The 24,755-nt window shown below is 34.3% G+C and overlaps 1 protein-coding gene across 1 annotated transcript in view; it reads right to left on the bottom strand.

Annotated features, from left to right (window-relative positions):
* The window catches only part of LOC144968485 (activating signal cointegrator 1 complex subunit 3-like), a 232,020-nt gene that overhangs the window by 132,884 nt on the left and 74,381 nt on the right, over positions 1-24,755 (bottom strand). The window contains exons 32-35 of the mRNA XM_078906909.1: positions 10,778-10,915; positions 7,712-7,832; positions 6,205-6,337; positions 4,795-4,920 (exon numbers count right to left, since the gene is read on the bottom strand). Coding sequence (XP_078763035.1) covers positions 4,795-4,920; positions 6,205-6,337; positions 7,712-7,832; positions 10,778-10,915 — 518 coding nt within the window. The remainder of the gene's footprint in view (positions 1-4,794; positions 4,921-6,204; positions 6,338-7,711; positions 7,833-10,777; positions 10,916-24,755) is intronic.

Below are 24,755 nucleotides of genomic sequence, written 5' to 3'. Positions count from 1 at the left end.
AATGTTTATTTATTATTTATTTGCACAGCCATCTGTTATGATGCAGCCATTTATTTATTAATTTACCAGACGTGTCAATCCGTCTAAATTCATATTTATTTCTTTTCCGAAAATTTATTTCAACAACTTAGATTTTATTTTTGCTTCCTTTATATTTTGGTAAATACGTACTTGTTTCAGTCATTACAGTGGTCTTGTTTTTGTTTTGTTTTGTTTTGTTTATTTTTACAAACTATTTCCAACATTTTGATTTGTATTTAACCAATTAAATGGTTTTATAAAAGTCAGAATTGTTTTGTTTGTTTTCAATATTAAATCATAATCATTGTTTTCTTTTATCTGATTCTTCTTTTCCTCAACGTTACATTTTTGCTCATGAAATCTCTATGAAGTATTAAAATAAATTCACTTTGTCAAGAAAAATACAATATGAAGCCATGATATATAAATATATAATGTTTGTAAATACTATAAATAAAATTTATCTTTTTTTTATATATTTTTTTTTTTTTTGCCATTGTGTCCGCATATGATTGGTTGTTTTAAAATGGAATACTCCAAAATCTCAAAGTCCCATAATTTGATCACCTAATTTATTTCAGTGTTGTCTTGTAAATGTTATGATGAATGCACGATAGAGCATTTTTTTTAAAAATAATGCAATCTAGTCTAATATCATGAAATAATCATTGACACTCGGATCTCCCCATTTTCTTTTATTCCTTTATTCGGTCTTTTAGCTTCCTACTATGCTGCACTTTAAGCTAATCTTTTCTTCTACGTAAAAAAAAGGTTGAAATCATTTTTTTCTTAATTAAAAAAAAAATGAAATTATTAATGGTGAGGTTGCATTAAATCGATCATCTGCTTACACTGATTGTTGAAAATTGTACAACCTAACGTATTTTCTATAAGTACTCTCACACTAACAAAACAGGATTTGCTTTTACTTGGCCAGAAACATTTTTACTTAAAATGTCAATCGATTTTAATGTCCCTCATCTTGTAAAAAAGTCTCAAACCCGATATTTCTTTGTATTCTCAATGATGTAAAGTCATTGTATTCAATGACTTTTGTGAGGTTAGGGGTCATTTTCATCGATTGATGTTTGAAATAAAATATTTATGGCCAAACTTACAACAACAAAAAGACAGTTTTGACAATGAATGTCACCTTTATCTTTAATGATATACATACTTGGATTTTACATAACTTCGTCATTGATTTTTACCACTTATTTCAAGCTTAAAGCAGCACCAGAGTCGCATTTATTTTTGTTCTCCGTGAAATCTAAGTCATTTCCCAATGTCACCGTGGCTAACTGATATCCACAATATTCTGTCGTACAAAACGCCTAGTTTTTTTATCATTCAAAAAAAAAAAAAGAAAAAAAAAAAAAGAAAAAGATTAATAACTAATATCAAAAACTTTTCAATCTCTTTATCTTTTTTAAAATCTCAAATTAAAACGTTTTAGAAATCAAAAGTTAGGGGTTCATTTTTAAAAAATCTATCGACATAATATAAAGAGAAAATTTTCTGGCCATTTTTTTTCTCTCTAAAAATATATATATTTGGCGTTTTACGGGTGAATGACAGATTGGTCACCACGTGACAACTCTTGAGGCATCTAGTCACCTCTGTACATTTTCACATTGTTGCACTCCATTTTAGTTTCTTTTTTAAACAGTTAACTGCTGTACTCTTGTAAAACTCGTATTTAAAAATTTGGCCAGAAAACTCATCCTTCAAATATCGATCTATTTAAATGATCCTCATCTTGGCAAAAACTCTCAAACTTGGGACTTCGCGAAGTCCCAGGTTTGAGAGTTTTTGCCAAGCTGAGGGTCATTTAAATCGATAGATATTTGAAGGACGAGTTTTCTGCCCAAATTTTTAACTTTGAGTTTTTCCAAAACATGGCAGTTACTAGTTAATATTATTATCTCTTTGTACGTATTTGAAGTTATTTAATTCTTATATGTGTCTAATAATACTTATGGGAAATTAAGTACGGATGTTTCACTCAAGGAACAGTCCATGAGCATCTCAAATATCAGGAAAACCAATGAGCATTTTCTTGAATGGACATTTCCAGTAGTATATCCAATATATTAGTATTATTTAAAAATTGATTCCTTTCTCTTCGTGTGGTTTAGAGTCTTTACCCCACACTCCCCCCCCCCCCCCCCCCCCAACTACCACAAGGTATACGAAAATATGGCCTAAAATTATGAGTGGGGGAACAATACATTACTTTATTACTACTATCTTATTGTTGTCATCATCGTCATCATTATCACCGTTGTTATCATTATCAATATCAACATCAGCAGCAGCATCATCGTCGTCGTCATCATCATCATCATCATCATCATCATCATCATCATCATCATCATCATCATCATCATCATCATCATCATCATCATCATCATATTCATCAACATCATCATCATCATCAACATCATCATCGTCATCATCATCATCATCATCATCATCATCATCATCATCATCATCATCATCATCATCATCTTCTTCTTCTTCTTCACCATCATCATTATCGAAGTGATATATGACTGAATCTTTTGACTGTTGTGAGAATAGAACCTATAGCATTACAGGTTATTGTGAGAATGTTGATTTTTTTTAAATTATTTTTTTAACAACATGGTGTTGACATGAACACATTTTTTGTTTGTGTAACAAACGGATGTAAATATTTTTTTCAAACTGCCAACTCATAATTTATTGAACGATTACATAATATGAAAAATAGTTAATTATCATTTTATCGTTACATTATTATTCAATGTCGATTGCTTTCAATGTGCACAGCTAATTAAAGCATATTATGAGTCAGAAATACTGATGTTTGATTCTAAATTTCGCCCTGCTTTAGATGTAGAATGAAGATTTTGTTAAATATATATAATACATTACAAAGTCTCTTAAGTTAAATAAGTCCCATCGCATCAATCTGGTTTCATGTTGGACTAAGAACTTTGATTTTAAAGTATTTAATGATCGAAATGATCGTTTGGCTATGTGGTCTTTTGGTATGACACTCGCCGTCGGATCGGAAGGTCCTGGGTTCGAGTCCCGCTCTGAGCGGCGCATATATTATAGTTGAGTCCTTGGAAAGCCTCTTTGCTCACATCCTACCACCGTCGTCAGGTGTAAAATGAGTACCTGGCCGTTACAGCGTCGCTGTATCTGTTGAAAAGAAAAAGAATTCTAATATCGCCTTACAGGCGTCATGTCTCGTTTTACCTGTTAAGCGTTACTGATGGCTGGAGACCCCTTGTAAAGCGCTTTAAGCACGTTCAGAGTATATTGCGCTATAGAAAATCCCAAGAAAATTAGGAAGTGTTTGTTTTTTTTAGAGTCTGAATGATAAGTCTCATTCTCTTCAATTATACATTGAATGCAACTTTCAATTACATAAGGTAGGCTTAAAATTCGATAAGAAATGCCAGGTTCACTCCGACAAAACACCATTTTGAGACGATGGGTGACAAATGTCTGAATGGCTGGATGGATGATTATTCAGGACATTATAATAATATTATTATTTGTTTAGTTCGAAGAACAAACGGTCAACCTAGACGAGTATAAGAAGTAATAGTGAACACGCTAATAGCATAATATGAAAACCTAACCTTACTAGATAATCTTGATGGAAGAGAGAGCGAGAGAGAGAGAGAGAGAGAGAGAGAGAGAGAGAGAGAGAGAGAGAGAGAGAGAGAGAGAGAGAGAGAGAGAGATATTTTGGGACATTTTTGTAACCTCGCTACAGAGTGTTCATGGCTCAGTCCCACATAAAAATAATATGTCACAAGCCGTTGCACATATGAAGACGTAGTCCCATGTTAGACGTCTGTTTAAACTTAATTTTTACTTTAAAACGCAAAGATTTGTTTTAAATAAAGACAATATCATATAATATGAGAAGGAATACTTGCAGTAACTCGAATTTTAGCAGTCGAATTGAATAACGTGTTCATCAATTGCAAAAGGATTGTTGGTCGAAACTATATACAATTTTTGAGTATTCTAAGACATCACACACTATTTGTTTATTGTCAAATTTTTAGATAGTCTAACTGGCGATAAACTCTCATATTTCTAGCTGAGACTTTTAGAAATAAAGATCTGTGTTCGATGTAGCTTAAATTCTTTATGTTTATTTTGAGCATTGGGAACTTTTCGGCGCTTTCCTGATCGGTATGAAAACTGGCAAGCTGCCGTATGAGCGTTAAGAGTTCATTTGCAATAAGATAATTAATGTTTCCACATACAATGAGGGCATAATGGTTGTGACTAGGCTTATTATAAAGTTGTTGTTTCTGTTGTATATTTCGTGTACCTTCTTGATTTTTGTTATTCTCAATGTTCACCAATGAAATAAGTAGATGGTTATGATAATTTGAAAGGCGAAATAAATATTATTATAAAAATGAATTAATTGAATTACCTTGCTTGTTTTCTTTGTTTTGTTTTGTTATATTTCGTTTCGCTTCTTTCTTCGTTTTCTGTATTTGTTTTTCTTTGCAGCAGCTTCTAATGGTGTCACACTACTAAGTTATGATGATCTATCCAGGCCGCAAACTCAGCGCCGCATTCGTGTACGTACGTCGATACTCAGTATCTTTTGAGTACGAAGCAATGACAATAAAACTGTGCCACACAGTCATCTAATGCTCATCCTAAGTTCAAATCCCAGAGAGCATCCTGTATTTGATGTGACACTGGCCAGAACTCACAATCATTTTTAAAAAATCACAAAACGCTTACCTTGGGTTCATGACCAGTCTCCTGAAAAAGTATGTCCACGTGATGTAGTCAATGGCATCTTGCTTGGAGCTGATGGTGCTGGCAACGATCTCAGCGTTCAGATGGTCTGATAACACTTCCAATAAACTGGACGAGGAAAGATAAAATAAATGATCGCATTTGCATAATCAATAAATAGCACACATATAAAGTAAAAAGATAACAAATTTATCAATTAATCAATTAATCAATCAATCAATTGATAATAGTACAGGAGTAATGAAGATCACGTGACCGTAAAATAATGTAATGAAATTCTCAAACCATTCTGAAACTGTATCATTCAAGGGTTATGTAATGTTTATCGTTATCTGGAAACCCAGAACCATTTTATAGTATAGATTACAACGAAACCCACAAACTTTTTACAACTTATACGAGACCCAGAAACATTAGTTACTGATATCGTTAAATTTTCGCCTTGCTTTTGTTGACTTGACAAAACATGTTACCGCTTGGTCATTGACGACGCCATTCAGAATTCAATCATATATATCCATAATTCAACTACATATTTGACCCATCGTTCCTAAACGGCATTATGTCGGAGTTAACCATATTAAAAAAAGGAAATTTTAAAAATAAATTTAAATGACCAGAAATGTAACATTTTAGTTTTTAATCACTTTGAGAAATTACGGGGGTCCCGATGGTTAGTAGAGCATTCGCTTCACACAAATGGGACCGAATTCGATACCGGGTGACGTCAATATTTTTTTTATTTCTGACCCTACTGCCCACCCAGCAGTGATTGAGTAGCTGGATCTGTTAATAGAATGGTGGAAAGTACCTTGCGATAGATTACCGTCCTATTTCACGCTAGAAAAACTGGAGTAAACTCCGGCTACATTGAGCCTAATAACTTTTTTTAAAAGGTTTATAAATTGTTTTTTTTTTCTTTCTTTCTTCTATTTTCGAGAAATGACATTCATTCTCCCAAATCAAAGATAAAACCAAACAATAAATTGGATTGTCGCATCTTAATCACCGCTACATACTCTACCGCTTTGAGTCGGTAAGTCACATTTATTTTTTATTTATTTTTTTTTTTTTTTAGCTTTTTATATAGCGCAATATCCATTAAACGTGCTCACAGCGCTTTACAAAGGGTCCCTGGCCAATAGCAACATTTAACATTTAGGACGCCTGTAAGGCGATATTACATTTTGTTTACTGACAAAGACAACGCTGTTAACGGCCAGGTACTTATTTTTCACCTGAGTACGGTGAGAGAATGTGAGTAAAGAGCCTTCTCCAAGGACTCAACAATGCGCCGAGCGAGGCTCGAACCCAGAACCTTCCGATCCGAAGAGCGAGTGTCATACCAACAGACCACATAGCCGCATTATGTTTTTCAATTGAAAATCTTACTTGGACTCCACAGGGAAGGGTTCGTACAAGAATTTCTTGTAAAAATGTTTCTTGATATCGTGGACTAGAATCATAGCGACTCCCTGGTCATCGAACTGTGGTCGGCCAGCCCTTCCCATCATCTGCAGAACGTCTAAGGGTGGAAAGGAGGGGTGGGGTGGGGGGGTGGGGGGGGGGGTGGGAGGGGATGGTCAAAACAAAATTATACACTGGTTGATGTCGAGGGCGAGCACACGAATATGAATAAGGTGGGTAAAATACTGTGTCAGGTAAACTTGAGATTTTTTTATATAGCCGAATATTCACAAAATAAGCTCAAAGCGCATAGAGGTCTCAAGCAAACAGCGACAATTAACCTGTAGGATTAGACGTGACGCACAATATTATGATGCTGCTATTAGAACACATTTCAACACAGAGACAACGCTGTTGCCAGCTATGGACTCATTTTACACCCGAGTGCAGTGGGAGAACGTGAGTTATGAGCGTTTTCCAGGGACTGAACTATGCGCCTCCCAAATCGGGAATCGAACCAAGGACCTACCGATCAAAAGTCTAGTGTCAAGCCAGCACCACAAAGCGACACAAGAAAAAAGGATAAGATGACATTTAAAAACAAAAAAAAATTATGGAGTAGACAAGAAACCTGAAAAGCTGTGCCTAATACAGCGCTAGAAAAATCACAGGGGCAAAACAAGAAAACATAATCCCAAATAATCAGCCTTTCTTGACTGATAATAGAATTTTAGACTTTAGACTTAGACATCCTGATTACTAGTCAGACCATTACCAACTGAGATTACCCAACAGTTGGAACGATTTAACGGGTTGGTTTTGTTGTTCTTTTTGTTGTTGTTTGTTTGTTGTTGTTGATGTTTTGTCTTTTGTTTTTGTAGGGTTTTTTTGTTTTGTTTGGGGGGGGGGGGGTTTTATTTACTCCAGTGGATTAAACAATGCAAATAGGCCAAAGAAGTCGTGTTGTCACTATTCCTCTTTTCCGATGCAAAACCTTTGGAAGTGTATAACAAGTCCTCCGGTCAATGTATAGACAATGTCTGGGTTAAAATTGAATTAATTAGGTGATATAACTATTTTTGAAACAGGATGTAAAGGCCGATTCTTATGATTATGGGGCGTAAGGGCGAGGATGGATGATCTTTATTTACGACCGGCATATATTTGGGCTAGAAAATAAGATACCAACACTCTGAAACCAGAAGATCAGTAGCACAATGCATTCTCCAGTCATCTGGACGACTGGCCTTATACTTCCAATCAGATTGGAACCAGTATTTTGACATCACACTTTTGTTCCCTATTAATTTGTATTCTTTTATAACTCCAAATCTGATGATAATTCGCCGTTGCTCGACCCCTCCCCACCCCCATCATCCCACCCCGACACCACCCCATCCCACTCCCATTTTCAGGCCATACGTTATGCTCTTTTCCTAAACATTCTCGACACCTTTCTACTGGGGCAAAAGATTGGAACTCGAGACCTTACCAGTGATGGGGAAGTCCACATATCGGCCGGCCTTGCCGTCGAAATACTCTGTACCCTTGACCACCACCAAGTGGGCTGGGAAGTTGACACCCCAGGCAAGAGTGGATGTGGCGATCAGGATCTGGGGGATGGATAGAAAAAAGGTGAAGGTGATGAGGATGGTGTTGAAGGTGATAGTGGAACTAGTAGTAGTAGTAGTAGTAGTAGTAGTAGTAGTAGTAGTAGTAGTAGTAGTAGTAGTAGTAGTAGTAGTAGTAGTTAGTAGTAGTAGTAGTAGTAGTAGTAGTAGTAGTAGTAGTAGTAGTAGTAGTAGTAGTAGTAGTAGTAGTAGTAGTTAGTAGTAGTAGTATTTAGTAGTAGTGTAGTAGTAGTAGTAGTAGTAGTAGTAGTAGTAGTAGTAGTAGTAGTAGTAGTAGTAGTAGTAGTAGTAGTAGTGTAGTAGTAGTAGTAGTAGTGTAATAGTAGTAGTAGTAGTAGTAGTAGTAGTAGTAGTAGTAGTAGTAGTAGTAGTAGTAGTAGTAGTAGTAGTAGTAGTAGTAGTAGAGTAGTGGAGTAGTAGTAGTAGTAGTAGTAGTAGTAGTAGTAGTAGTAGTAGTAGTAGTAGTAGTAGTAGTAGTAGTAGTAGTAGTAGTAGTAGTAGTAGTAGTAGTAGTGGTTGTAGTAGTAGTAGTAGTAATAATAATAAAAAATAGAATATTATTAGAATATTGTGCGGCTATGTGTTCTAGTGGCATGACACCCGCCTTCATATCGGAAGGTCCTGAGTTCGACTCCCGAGCGCCGCATAGTTGAGTCCTTAGAAAAGACTCTTCACTAACATTCTCTCACTGTATTCAGGTGTAAAATGAGTACCTGGTCGTTAACAGCGTTGTCTCTGTCCGAATAAAAAGTGTAATATTGCCTTATAAGCGTCATGTTTTGTCCTACATCTTAAACGTTGCTCTAGGCCAGGGCCCCTTGAAAAGCGCTCTGAGTAAGTTTAGTGGACATTGCTCTATATAAATGCTCTAGGGTTTGCTTGTTTTTTTGTTTTTTTTTTTTTTGTTGTTGTTTTTTTTATCATTAAAATTTAAATGCGACTCACTGTCTCAAAACGGTATTATTTAGTGATAGATCGTTTGCTTGTTTCGGCCCCAAGATTTGGAATGAATTGCCACGTGGTCTGAGGGAGTGCAAGTCTTTACATACTTTTAAAAAGAATATCAAGACACATTTTCACTGTATTTGTTTTTCTTTACTCTATATGAATCCTTGATTTGGCTATGAATTATTATTGTTGTTATTATTTTTTTCACTTAACATTGATATTTATATTGTAAAGTGCCCAGAGCTTGTGTTTTACACGAGAATGAGCGCTATATAAATGTGTATTATTATTATTATTATTATTTATTATTATTATTATGACAGGATGAATAAGACCAGTAAAAATTAGTTTACAATTAAAATGTTCTGAAATCCGAACTCCGACTCATTTAAAACGTAAGATATTGTAGTATGTTCTACAAAATAAAGAATACATATAATAAACAATTTAAAAGAAACTCCCTTTATTCATCCCCAAGGGGAAATTTGTCTTTAGGGTCTATTCCAAAGGAAGACTGGAATAACCCAGGCGTCAGCCGCAGTGCCGCGCCGCTAATTGAGCTAGGGCGAGGTGACTTGCTCAAGGCCACACAACGAGGCGGGTAGTCGAACTCGGTACCTTATGGGTATGAAGCAAAGACCGTACCGCTGAGCCACGCTATCCCATATTAACCCCGCGTTTCATTTTGTGTGGCTATAAATTCATATAAAAAACTCCTAATCCATCGCGACATAATACCATTTTGAGACGGCGAGTCGCATTTTATTTTTTTATTTTTTAAAGAGGAGATTTAGTATAGAGCAATATACACTAAATATGACCAATAGCCTCGAACAATAAGTATTACATAGGGTTTATTATTAGAAAACTAATCTGATTGCTAGAAATATAAGAACGGCTCAAGTATGCAATGTGCTTTGTTAATAACAGAATGTAAAGTAGTCCTTTAGAGTCATAACGTTCCTGGATTCGGAGTTTATACTGGTTTCTAAAGCGTGAAACGAACAAATGTTTCTATAGATAGTTCGAAGATGACGTCACTCAGGTCTTTGTTATTGTTTTTTGCCATCCGCGTTTATGAGTAATGCTCACTGAACTGTATTAACCTGACTATAAACGACCATGGTAACACACCGTTTTGTGTGTGGGTCCGTTATACTTCCGGATGGCAATGTTATGAGCTTCTTAGCCAAGCGCATACTATCTATAGCGTGACAGACACGTACGATAGAAACTGCTTGCTATTCTTTGTATAGGAACGCTAATCTATTGCATAGTAATTTCCATCAGATTTAACAGACCCAGCTACCCAATCACTGCTACGTGGACAGGGATGGGTGGTCAGAAAAAAAATTATCGACTGTATCTGGGATCGACCACGGTTCCTTTGAATGTGAAGAGAGTGCTCTGCCAACTAACTGACCTATGAGGCTAAAAATTCATACGCCCAACCATTTCGACTGTAAAGTCAGTTTTCATCATCAGATCTTTATTGAAATAATTCCAGATTGATGCGATGGGTCGCAAATGTACTCAAAACGCTTTACAAAGGGTCCCAAGTCAACAGCGACGCTTAACACATAGGAAGAGACTCGCCGCTTGTAAGGAGCTATTACAGCTTTGTTGTTTTATTTTCAAATAGAAACAACGTGTATGAAACAGTGCCACACAAAGCCGTGAGAAAAATACAAGAAGAAGAAAAAAATATCCTGCCCAGTAGGTTTAATTTTAGGGATGATCTCTCTCTCTCTCTCTCTCTCTCTCTCTCTCTCTCTCTCTCTCTCTCTCTCTCTCTCTGTGTGTGTGTGTGTGTGTGTGTCTCTCTCTCTCTGTGTGTGTGTGTGTGTGTGTGTTTTGTCTGGCACTGTTTCATACACACTTTTTCAGACCTTTATTTTGATTGCATTGACACAACCATGACACCCCGACCATAAAAGAAAAAAAAAAAAAAAACAAATACAAAAACGACGATGTATTACCTGTATTTTCTGGTTGACGAACAGCTCTTCCACCACCCTCCTGTCCTTGTCTGTCAGACCAGCATGGTGGATCCCTATACCAAAGGCCAACGTCAGCTTCAGGTTGCTTTCCTTGACTCCTCCACATATCAACTCCATCTGAGGGTGGGAAGTGAGAGAAAGAAAGGCGGGGGATTGGGGGGGGGGGGGGTGGATATTAAAAGAAGAAAGCAAAGAATTAATTTGCGTTTAAAACTTGAGCTTTTATGTAAAGCAATATTCACTAATCATGCTCAAAACGATATACAAGGGAAGGAGTCCCTAGCTAACAACACTACGATATATCATCACACATTCATTAATCTTTATTCGATGCTATTAACGACCAGGTACTCATTTACACCCGAGTACAGTGAGATAATTGATAATATTAATAAAGAGCCCTTTTCAGTGGCTCAATTTTGCGTCGCCCAGTTCGGTATTCGAATCAAGGACCAAATTACAAGGAACAGCAGGGGATACAACTCAATAATTGATAACTTTATGACTGACTGGCCTCCCTTGATTTGTTGAAATAATTTCTAAGTTGTAATAATTATAACATATAATCGGGAAAATGTTTAAAAATAAAAATGTCCAACCCTTTGTTCCGAAAGTTAGTATTTTTCAAAAGTTTTATCTAAACAACATATTATAATCAAAGCATCGTTGGGTGGCTGGAGAGTTTGAATCATAATTTTTGTAAAGATTAATGCAATTCTCAACTAACAATCTAATTTTGTTACTAAGTTTATCATATGGACAAGTGTGTGTCTGTGTGTGTGTGTGTGTGTGTGTGTGTGTGTGTGTGCTTGCTTCTGTGACGTATCATTTCAAAACGGTGGTGTGTCGGAGCGAATGCTTACGATTGAGTTTGAGTCATAACCTATAAAGATTGAACAAAAATAGATTGATGTGTCCATTGAAGATAGTTTTGAATAGATGGAACGAAATTGACCGCACACAGCTCATTGTTATTATTTTTAGCCAGCCAGAGTATTTATCACTAAATTCTATCAATCAGACAATAAACGGTTAAGGTTTTACATAGTTTTGTGTGTCAGGACTTTTTTTTATCCAGTTGGCGGATGGTGTGAGTATTGTCTCTAATCGCACATAAACAACAGCTGACAACATAACAATCCATTGTAAGATTAATAATAATAATAATAATAATAATAATAATAATAATAATAATAATAATAATAATAATAATAATAATAATATATAATAATAATAATAATTATTATATTATTTATTATTATTATTATTATTATTATTATTATTATTATTATTATTATTATTATTATTATATATAATAATAATTATTATATAATATATAATAATAATAATAATAATAATATATAATAATAATAATAATAATAATAATAATAATAATAATAAAATAATAAATAATAATAATAATAATAATAATAATAATGATAACGGTTCCCTCCCCCTCTAACAGGTCTGGGTTCACTCCCCATTGGTGCCCACATCCCATAGTGTCCGGCTCACTCCCCAGAAGATGATGATGAGGTTCGTCATCATGATCATGATAACAATAATAATAGTAATTATTATAATATTAATTATGAATATGATGATAGCGTAGGTATATATATATATATATATATATATATATATATATATATATATATATATATATATATATATATATATATATATATAATATATATTTTTTTTTTTTTTTTTTAATTTTTTTTTTTTTTTTAAGAGAGTAGGCAAGTCTATTGGCGTGTTCATATTATTTAACCTGTGCAGCCGAGTCAATCGGGGTTCTTTTGTTCATATTTTTTTTATCATTCATTTCACTAAATGGGCCGTGCCAGTCGCTTGCTATTTGCTGAAGCACAAGACTTCTTCGTTTTATAAAATCCTTTTAATTTTAAACCCCCTAATACTTTCCATAGTAGTTGTTGGATTCAATGCCAAAAAAATAGGAATGATGACATTTTCCTCATTCCAAATGTCATCATTTTATAAAACACAATTGTTGCTGCTTGAAGTTAGAAGAAATACGGAATTGAAGCTTTAATTGAATTAACAAATACAGATAATGTGGACGTTTCGGTTTTCTCCTTAGTCAACAAAACACGTTGAAAGAAACACTTTGAGACTGGATTCCAATTCTTTTCAAAAAATAAACATGAAAGTAATAGGCCTCTCATTTTGAGATATGTTTTTATTATCTTTCTTTATAAATGGTATTTACATTTGATAATTTCTAAATAACTGGAAATTAGCCAATGTAATAACCTATTATAAAGTCAGAGATTTGTAACAGGGGTTGGGCTCTTTGTGTTGAATTAATAATGAGACTAAAGACCTTCGGGAACAATGCTTTGTGTTATCTAAAGTGACAACAAATAATGACATAAAATCAGCCAAATGATTTACCTTTGTGAACGCATGTATAAACAAATTTGATAATGAACAACAAAAGCCAATCATTTTAATTGTTTGAATTCATTTGCTTCCATGGTTCATTGAAATTGGGTTCTATTGCAATGTACTCGGTTAAATAGGTTACATCAGTGCAGGCATGTAATGTATCAAGAAATTCCATAATGTACAATAAAAGCCAAATTTTAATTGTTTGAATTCTTTGCACGATTTCTTTTGCTTTCATGGTTCAGTGAATTTTGGTTTTATTGAAATGGACTCAGTTAAATAGTTTGCGTCAGTGAACGTAAGGGCCCCATCACTTGGAATTCACTCCCACTGTCAGTCAGACTTGAAAGCAGCGTTGATAAATTCAAAAATAATCTGAAAACCTTTTTCTTTGGGAAGTATTTAAATTAGATTATGCCAGGAGATTATTGCAAAAAGCATACGTGCGCGCGCGCGCGCGTGTGTGTGTGTGTGTGAGTGCACATTTATGTCTGTGTGTATGTTATATTGATTTGTGTGTACGTGTGTGTGTATATATATATATATATATATATATATATATATATATATATATATATATATAAAATAGGGGGTGGACATAAGTGGGGAGTAAACCTTGGACTATGGAAGATGCACATCAGTGGGGAGCGAACCCAAGACTCAGAGAGGTACAGCCGGATAAAACGTACCAACACACAAAATTTATGTGTAACCTTGAACGTTTATAGTCTGATAGAATTTAGTGAGAACTACTCATAAAAATGGCTGGCAAAAAAAAAACAGTAACAAAGAGCTGAGTGACGTCAACTTCGTTCCTCCTGTAACCTCACAATCAAATGGAAAATCAATAACAAGAGAGTCGGTTACCAAAAGCATCAAATAAATGCACCTGGTATTAATATTATTGTTATCTCAGTTTACAAGCAAATCAATCAAACTGTAATCAATACTATTGCTCACGATTGAAGCAAGAGTCCTGTTTTTAGATTTTTTGCTTTTGTTTTGTTTTTGTTTTGTTTTTTGTTGGGTTTTTTGTTTGTTTGTTTGTTTTGTTGTATTTTGTGTGTTTTCATTGTCTCTGTGTTATTGTTTGTTGTTGTTGATGAGGGTGACGATGATGATATGATGATAATGATGACGGTGGTGGTTAAAAGTCTCAAACATAAGAATTTTTTTTTTAAATGCAATCAATTTACACAGAATTCTGATTAATTATTTGTAAATTTATTCAGTGCTTAACCATACATTAGATTGTCTCGTGACAACGCTGGTTACTCATTTGTCAATAGATAGTATGCGCTTGGATAAGAAGCTCACAACATTGCTATCCGGAAGTATAACGACCAACACACAAAACGATGTAACCATGAACGTTTATAATACAGTTAAGTGAGAATTACTCATAAACGTGGATGGCAAAAAACAATAACAAAGGCCTGAGTGACGTCAACTTCGTTCTATCTATAGATCGACCAAAGTATCTTACCCCCTGGCTGTGTTTTCCACCAAAGTCATTCAACCAATGCTACATCATCACGAAAAATAATTACATGTAGTCTGCTATATACAATCTGATTAAAATAATAATTAGAATGAGAGAACAAATAATTACAACTTCTAAGCTTGTCCTTTCCTACCCCAACCACGACTTCATCCCTTTGATGGCGTGATTATATTTAATTCTAACCATAGATACTTCATACTTCAAGTCATTTTCATCAGCACCAGCAACATTGAAAGTGATTCTACTCAGTATTTGTTTTTATTTTGTTGTATGGGTTTTTTTCGGGGTTTTTTTTTTATATCTTTTCAATTTTGGTTGCGCTTCTTTTCTTTATTATTTTGTCGTCTGCTTTTTGTCTGGTTTTGTTTTGTTTTTTTGTTTGTATTTTTCTTTTTGTTTTGTTCTGGGGTTGTTGTTTTTTGGGACGGGTTGCATTGTTTTTCTTTGATCTTTTTTATTCTTTTGTTTTTGGGTGTTATTGGGGGAGGGGGTGGGGAGAGAGGGGTTGTTTGTTATTTTCTTTTTTTTTCTCTTTTGTTTCTTTTTATTTTCTTCTCAATTCATTTATTAAAGGTGTGCCATTTCTGGATCAATAATAAAATGAGTATGGTGGTATGAGTAAAAGGTATTAGATCTGGCATAAAGTACCCCAGGAAAAGTGAGTCAAAGGGGGACAAATTTAACAGAAGAGAATTAAATCTAAGCGCAATGTATCCGTGGTTTTGTTGAGGTATTTTTAGTCTACGACCATGTTAAAATCAAAGACACAACCACAGGATCTCCAACAAAAGAGACACATACAAACGTTAACAAAATCACATGTCCGGACAATTATTTAAACGAGTGGAAATGTTCTCTCCCGCGCTAAAAGATAAATTAGTCTTAATGTTTCAACTTCTCGGTCATGTGCAAAATATCAGAACCAAGGCAAAACCAAGTCGTTTCATTTCATACAAATCCACATTATGGAGAGGACAATAAATGAAAGGAAATATAAGATATAGCATTGTGAACCTCAGCCTGCGATTGTCTCAATGTTACTCAAGCCAGACCTGTCTACTTTTCATTTTAACACATTGTAATGAATCAAAAATGCATATTACAACTGAATTTCAAGCCAAAACAAATCGCATTTCTACGGCTTTTTCATTGTAGTAGGCAGGTCAAGTCTTGCGAAATCCATCCTTGTCGTACTTTAACTGTGCACTTTTTTTTTCATTTCGAAAACTTTTAAATGTCAATCGATTAAAATAAACCTCAACTAGCCAAAAAGTCGTAAACCTGTTACTTCTTTAAAATATCAAGTTTCAAACTGTTTAGTCAGAAGGGGGGGGGGAGGGGGGTACTATAGATATCGATATTTGAAGTGGAACTTTTCTGAAAGAGCTGAGTGACGTCAAATTCGTTCCATCTTACATATACAATTGAGAAAATCGAACAGAAGTTTCGTGGAAAACAATGTTTAGAATAGCAGTTGTATTCCGAACAAACAAAAAAAAAAACAAAAAAAAAAGAAAAAGAAAAAAAGAAAAGTTGAGTTTGTTTATTTTTTGTTTTGTTTTTTTGTTGTTGTTGTTGTTTTGTTTTGTTTTTACTCAATATTCAAACATAGAATTTAGTGAAGAAAATTAGACAAATATGTGATATATTTATATTCTTTCCAGTACGGTAGCTCTTTTTTTTTTTTTTTTTCTCAAGAAAGTGTGGCTTATTAGAAACCCTCTCACTTTGTTACTTCAGGAAAAATAATTAGGCGAGGCTTACTTTTCAGTAGATAAATGATGGCAGGAATATGAATAAGGGGGCAAAGTTGCCGAATAGTTAAGACATTACCCAGATGTTACCGGGTTCAAGCCCCGTTTCTGACACTGTCGTTTATTTTTCCTTGGGTAAGAATATCAACCTCCCAATTTGCTCACTTTGGACACCGTGGGAGATTCCTGTTGACATCTGACGTTTGTTTGATGGATTATCTGTATTAATATTATTCCTTCATGGAATGCTAAGGCGATACATCTCACGATGCCGCGTGGAAGGGCGTAATTCACTTAATTAAAATATGAAATTAATTTATCTTTCAAAAAACCTGTCTCAAGCCTGTCTCGCCGTTTAAGGGTTAACAACTCCGGTGATTACATCCTGACATTCAATCCTTGACAAAAATTTCGATATTTAATTATAGTTATCATCGATTTTTTGTTTATCAGATCAGAACTACAGTAAATACTATTGGAAGAAATACACCAGAATACAAATCAATAGACATCGATATCAGTAAGTATCATTATAATATTATATCCTATGATTAATTATAAATATGTGTCGGTGTGGGGTGTGTGAGTGTGTATGTGTGTGTGTGTGTGTGTGAGACACAGAGAGAGAGAGAGAGAGAGAGAGAGAGAGAGAGAGAGAGAGAGGGGGGGGGGGGGGGGGGGATACTTTGTGCCTATTATTTCTTCACGAGTAGTTATTTTTCTATCTTATGACATGGCATTACCACCATAATGGTATTAGTTAGCTTTATTTTTCTTTTTAATAATCGAATTATTTTGCTTTAACTTTACATTGGAGACAGAAATGACACAATGTTGGGTTGTGGAAGTTTAATGGCACTTTAAGGTCTTATTAGCGCCTAAGAAATTGAAAGATGGAACAAAAAGAGAGATGCGTAAATTATTTGGAATTCAGTGCTCGAAACACAATGATCATTGTGGCCAAGAAAATGAGGGGAGAAAATAATAATTCGGAAAGAAGGTCCGAGCAACATCCACAACTGTGGTCGGCCTGAAGCATGACGCATTCTCAGAGAAGTTGACGTCACTCCCCTCTTTGTTATTGTTTTTAACCATCCTTTTTTATGAGTAGTTCTCACATAACGGTATCAATCAGACTATAGATAGTATGCGCTTGGCTAAGAAGCTCATAACATTGCCATCCGAAGTATAACGGACCAACACATAAAACTGTGTGTAACCATGAACGTTTATAGTCAGGTTAATTTTGTTTAGTGAGAATTACTCCTCACAAACGCGGATGGCAAAAAACAATAACAAAGACCGGAATGACGTCAACTTCGATTTTTCTATAGATAGTGTGCGCTTGGCTAAGAAGCTCACAACATTGCCATCCGAAAGTAAAACGGACCAACACACAAATATATGAGTTACCATAAACTTTAAACGTTTATAGTCTGGTTAATACAGTTTAGTGAGAATTACTCATAAACGCGGATGGCAAAAACCAATAACAACGTCAACTTCGATCTATCTAAAAAGGTTCAAGGTCACAAATAGTTTTGTGCGTTGGTATGTTTTATCCGGATGGCGGATGTTATGAGCTTTTTTTTGATAAACGCAATGCATCAATACGAAAGAATCCGAATGTAGTTTGTGACTACTCGTCTCGTAAAGCTATTGTGTCGGGATGAACCAAATGCTTATTGTTCCATTCCAAGTTTAATTTATAAGATTTAGGAGTTGTTTTTTTTTTTAATGCGATTATTGAGGATTACTTGATTTTTTTTTTTTTTTTCGGGGGGGGGGGGTTGTTTGTTTTTTTTTTTTTTTGTTTTTTTTTTTGTTTTTTTTTTTTTTTTTGGGGGGGGTTGTTTTTTGTTGTTTTTTTTTTTTTGTTTTTTTTTTTTTGTTTGTTTGTTTTTTTTTTTTTTTGTTTGTTTTTTTTTTGGGGGGGAGGGTATCTTTAGGGTTTTACGCGCTTACGACTCATTTAGGACATTTCAGCGTCAGTAAAAAAAAAAATAAATAAAAAAATAAAAATAAATAAAAGAAGAAGAAAATGGGATAGTCCAAAAATCTAGTTACAATTATGAGCGCCTTCAAAAACGCTACCAGCATCACCATCCTCATCATTACCACCAATATCAATCACCGGGTTTGCAATAAATTTGAAGATTTATATAGCGCGATTATATACATTTACAATTCTCAACAGAGAGCGGTGGTCTTTCATGTTTAACGTGATTTACAATACTTCTTTTGCCCCCCTTCCGCCACTCCCCATTCCTGGCCAAGTTATGGAACCAGATTTCGGTTTCGTACAGTGTCGGCCGTCTGTTAAGCGTCCTTTTTAATTTCAACTCTCTTGAAAAAATAAAAAAAAAAATAACGTAGAGCCAATCACTCACTCAAATCTCCTCCTCCTCCTCCTCCTCCTCCTCTCTTCTTCTTCTTTTCTTCTTCTCTTTTCTTCTTCTTCTTCTTCTTCTTCTTTCTTCTTCTTCTTCTTCTTCTTCTTCTTCTTCTTCTTCTTTCTCTTCTTCTTCTTCTTCTTCTTCTTCTTCTTCTTCTTCTTCTTCTTCTTCTTCTTCTTCTTCTTCTTCTTCTTCTTCTTCTTCTTCTTCTTCTTCTTCTTCTTCTTCTTCTTCTTCTTCTTCTTCTTCTTCTTCTTCTTCTTCTTCTTCTTCTTCTTCTTTTCTTCTTCTTCTTCTTTCTTCTTCTTCTTCTTCTTCTTCTTCTTCTTCTTCTTTCTTCTTCTTCTTCTTCTTCTTCTTCTTCTTCTTCTTCTTCTTCTTCTTCTTCTTCTTCTTCTTCTTCTTCTTCTTCTTCTTCTTCTTCTTCTTCTTCTTCTTCTTCTTCTTCTTCTTCTTCTTCTTCTTCTTCTTCTTCTTCTTCTTCTTTTCTTCTTCTTCTTCTTCTTCTTTCTTCTTCTTCTTCTTCTTCTTCTTCTTCTTCTTCTTCTTCTTCTTCTTCTTCTTCTTCTTCTTCTTCTTCTTCTTCTTCTTCTTCTTCTTCTTCTTCTTCTTCTTTCTTCTTCTTCTTCTTCTTCTTCTTTCTTCTTCTTCTTCTTCTTCTTCTTCTTCTTCTTCTTCTTCTTCTTTCTTCTTCTTCTTCTTCTTCTTCTTTCTTCTTCTTCTTCTTCTTCTTCTTCTTCTTCTTCTTCTCTTCTTCTTCTTCTTCTTCTCTTCTTCTTCTTCTTCTTCTTCTTCTTCTTCTTCTTTCTTCTTCTTCTTCTTCTTCTTCTTCTTCTTCTTCTTCTTCTTCTTCTTTCTTCTTCTTCTTCTTCTCTCTTCTCTCCTCCTCTCCTTCCCCTCCTCCTCATCTGCAGCATCATCCATCATTATCATCATCACCATCATCATCATTATCATCGTCGCCGTCGTCGTCGTCATCATCATCATCGCCACCACCACATTTGTCATCAATGTTTTAATTGCTCATGCTACCTTTAACGTGGACATAATAGTTATTGCATATCATCGTCGGCAATATATTTCAAAGGAAAGGGTTTATAAGAAATAACTTAATATTATCATCATTAGGCGTTACATCTCCATATAAATATGCAACCAAAGAAAATAATGAAGTAATATTTGCCGTAATACAGTTAGAATTAATTATTGAAATGGAAAGATTCACGATGAAAATGCCAGATACAGTCATTCCGTCATTCGTGCATTTCACGTGCTATGTTTACGGTTATGGTAATTTAAAGAACGGTGCACTTCTATAGTCAACTGATTTATGGGATTTCCGGTCAAATACTTTGAGGGGGTCCGAGTAGGAATATGTACGGAGATCCATTTTCAAGAAAACGTCAAACTAAAGTGGTTTTTCAATTTTAAAAGTGAAGATACCAAAAAATTGGCACTATAGATTTTGGTCGAGTAATATGCTGTAGAACTCAACTTGTTCCACCCGGCTGTATAAAAATAATTTATTTATCGATTTTGTCCAGGTACCCCCCTAAAAATTTGCTAAATGTCCCCGACGACTATGGGAGGTCAGGAACTTCACCCAAGAAATGGAGACACTAAACACAATTTTATTCGCCCTGTCCGATCCAACATAATACTAGATGGACTCGGTGGATTACATTTGAATACGTATTTGCAAGTCTGATAACCCAAATTGGTATGGTCTCATTGTTGGAATTGAAATACTCTCAAACCAACGCAAAACACTCTTCATTACAACAATGTTAAAACGAGCCCATATTTGTGTCCGGTTATCATCAGGCCTGCAAATGTATATTCGTGTCGGCTAAATCAAATGTAAAAAATTAAAAAAACAATATTCCACAAGATGTCACATTCTTAAATTTTATTTTTCTTTAATTGTCATCTTTACATAGCTCTATAGAACATGTCAAAATAAGTCGTACAACAATCAACATAATTTCATTTCAACTCACATTGGTTTATTCACTTGTAGAAAAGTATATCAAATATGAATATAAGGTACAACCAACCAACAACGGAATGCATCGAAATAAGTTTTGTATAAATAGTATAAGGCGAGACAACTCTCATTATTGGTCGCTATCTATTGCAAGAAGGCTATCCCATCAATTATTATAACTCACTTGTACACTATAATATCTTCTTATTTTTATTATTTATTTACAAGACAAAATTCGAACACTCCACAATGACGGTGTTTTATGAAAAGCGCTTTAATCATTTTTAAAAAAACGATCTTTATGTAAAAGTCTAAAATTGTCTTTTAACTCCCGTACTCTGGAAAGACACATATTTCAAAAGTTGGCCAGAAAACTGGTCTTTCAAATATCGATCGATTTAAATGACCCTTATCTTGGCAAGAACTCTCAAACCTGGGACTTCGCGTGGACATTTTTTTAAAAAGTGAAAGTGGACACATTTTTCAAAATATCATGGGTATCTAGCCCAAATGTCTTTACTTAATACCGTCAGAGTTAAACATGGCGTTTATATATTTTTTTTAATCTTTAAAATTCTCTAAATACAAGTCCGCTTCAAAAAAAATTTTTAAGGAAAAGAACGAATTACCAAACACGCTTCGGGCTCAAACCCCTTCTGCAGCCAGGAATAACTATGAAACTGTTACATTCATATTTGTTCATTACTTCTTTTTCTTCTCTCAGCTTAGAATTCGCTTTTAAAATATCGTACATTCTGTCGACCAATGACAAAACTAATACTCAAAGTTTGGTCAGAAAACCTTTACGCTTGATAAGTCGATATACATGTATTGAGATTACCCATTACATGTAAAGGGACGACTTGGGTTGGAGAGTTCAAGTAAATCTCATGTTTAAGCTTTTTGGGCAAGTTAGAGGTCATCTTAATCGATAGACATATCGAGTAAAAGGTATCTACTCGAATTTGTGAAAAGAAGTTTTGCCATTTTATTGCTACCGTTGCTTTGTTTATTTGTTTGGTTTTATTTGTTTTGTTTTGTTTTGTTTTTTTGTTTGTTTGGGTTTTTTTTTTTGGGTTTGTTTTTTTTTTTTTTTTTTAAAGGATTTTACGGCGCGTGTGACGCGTTTAGATCATTTCGAGGCCAGTCAAAATAATAATAAACCAATAATTTTAAAAAATATAGATCAAACCATCAATAAATGCATAGGTCCACAAAGATGGTGGGGCATTTGGAGATGCGTATAAAGTCTCACGTTATTGAGAATAAAAACATTATGATCATCTGATTATTAGGGCATTAAATTAGACATTGAACTAAAATATAAACACATCTTGTCAAAAAGATCCAAATACATTGCAAGGAGCGTTTCGGGATCAAAGCTCGACCACAACAACAACAAAAAACAAAAGTAGTCCCGGTTGGACGAGCTGAGATATTATATTCTTCCGTGTATTGAGTGAAGTATTAACATTTGAACTGTTTTTGTTGCTATCTGGAGATGGGTTTTTAGCTCGAAACTTACAGTATTCCGTTTTTGTTTTGTTTTTTGTTTGTTTTGTTTTGTTTTTTTTATTTTGCTTTGTTTTGTTTTGATTTGTTTTGTTTGTTTGTTTTTGTTTTTTTTTTGCTCAATAGTTTTTTATACCGCTACTAGAGCTTCTAGCAGCTTAGCGGCAATCCAACAAGGTCAGTGTACTAAGTCAACAGTAACTTTTTTACGACCAAAGAAAACACAATTTGTGCGACAATGCCTATGATATAATAATATTATTATTAATGTTAAACCACAATGACTAATGTTAAAACAGTGCTGTAATGTGTTTAAAGGGCGTGTAGGGGAATAAATTACTCGCATTTTATTTAATGAAATGCCACGTGGCTCTAGTAGCCTCAGAGAGTAAAAACTTCAGTCACATGCAGCCTTTTGGCCGACATAATCTTAAAAAATAATATAGAATATTACGCTCACAAGACATTGAACAAAAAAAATTGTTTGAAACAGAACTAAATATATACTGGACACTTATATCATTTGAAATCAAATTATATCTGTCAACCAGTTAACTGTCGTACTCTGGAAAAACACGTATTTAACTTTTTTTAAAACTTGGCCAGAAAATATCGTGAGAGATTTTGACAAGATGAGGGTCATAATCGATATTTGATGGACGAGTTTTCTGGCCAATTTTTTAAAGTGTTTGTTTTTGTTTTGTTTGTTTTGTTGTTTTTTGGGGTTTTGTTTTTTTTTTGTTGGTTTGTTGTTTTTTTTAGCACGGCATTACTGATATTGGCACAAACAAATTAACTCTTCACACACGAAGCATGAAGGGTAATTTTTACACAAGAACAAGCCTCAAATCGACGGGCTTGATATTGAAAAGCGGAAACCGTTCACACAAAAGCTCAGGTTATGAATACTTGATAACGTGATGCGAGAAAAATATGCTTGCAACAACAATAATTATTATTTCCATTTTCAGTTCAAAACATAAACAACTTAACTAAACCACCGCCTACACCCGCAAATTACGGGAGGAATTCTTAAAATCATAATGGAATCCTTTTGCCCAAGGACAGAAACCAGATAGCACATCATTTGTGCACCTACTGGCATTAGTTCTTCAGAGCCATTAGGCCCATGGAGCCGGAGTCTACCTCCGTTTCTATTGCGTGAAACGGATAATAACAAGTGTTTGCTACTCTTTGGATAGGTTTATCGCAAAGTACTTTCCGCCAGCTCTAACAGAACCAGCTACACAATCAGTTCTGGGCGGACTGGGGGGGGGGGGGGGGGCAGAAAAAAATCTCAACTGCACCCAGTATCTTCTGAGCTAACGGGATCCCCCAACTGGCATAAGGTTATGGTTTCAATAGAAGGAACGAAATTGAATGTAAATATTCACTTTTTGTGTTGGATTGCTGTGAAATTTCGGGAGAAATCCTTTTAAAACGGTCGATAAGGAGAGAGTTAAGGAGACTAGATCAGACGACCTATACCAAATAATAAATGCAGTCTGTTAATTATTCACCATTCCATAATTTATGCTGGGACTCCCAAACACGACTCCCAGACGTCTGTGTGTGTGTGTGTGTGTGTGTGTGTGTGTGTGTGTGTGTGTTTGTGTGTGTGTGTGTGTGTGTGTGTACAGTCAGATTACACGCCAATTAACCTACGATACAACACAGGGCCGACAGAATTACTCATAACCATTGCATTAATCACCGTGGCATTCAGAATCTCTTCACGAAACCACGGAAAACTGTGTGTTGACCTTTTGTGACAGTGGAAGGAATTCTAATTAATTTCACTTTAAAAAAAATATATAAATAAATTAACAAACGAAAAATGATTCTGAAACAAACTAAAATAGTAATATTTTGGCATACTTTTGTAATTTTCGCCCTTCCTCTTCCATCCCCCTTCCTCTCCTCTTCCTTTCACACAATTGTTAAATATTATTATGAAGTATTTTGACACTCGCGAGAATCTGCCCAATGGAATGTTTTTATCTGAGATCAATGTCTCCTGGATAACTTTTACATCATATTAGTGAAAAGATGCTGCTATTGCTGCTGCTGATGATGATGATGATGATGGTGATGATAATGATGATGACTATGATAATATAATAATAATAATAATAATAATAATAATAATAATAATAATAATAATAATAATAATATATATAATTATTATTATTATTATTATTATTATTATTATTATTATTATTATTATTATTATCATTATTATTATTGTTGTTGTTATTATCATTTTTTTGTTAATATTATTATTAATTTTTTGTTATTATTATTATTATTATATTATTATTATTATTATTATTATTATTATTATTATTATTATTATTATTATTATTATTATTATTATCATTATTATTATTAT

The sequence above is a fragment of the Berghia stephanieae genome, chromosome 3, assembly GCF_034508935.2.
Source record: "Berghia stephanieae isolate SIO BIC M18660-M18661 chromosome 3, UCSD_Bste_1.3, whole genome shotgun sequence".
Classification (NCBI taxonomy): Eukaryota; Metazoa; Mollusca; class Gastropoda; order Nudibranchia; family Aeolidiidae; genus Berghia; species Berghia stephanieae.
The sequence above is the reverse complement of the archived record's forward strand: the minus strand, read 5'-3'. Positions and strand labels throughout refer to the sequence as shown.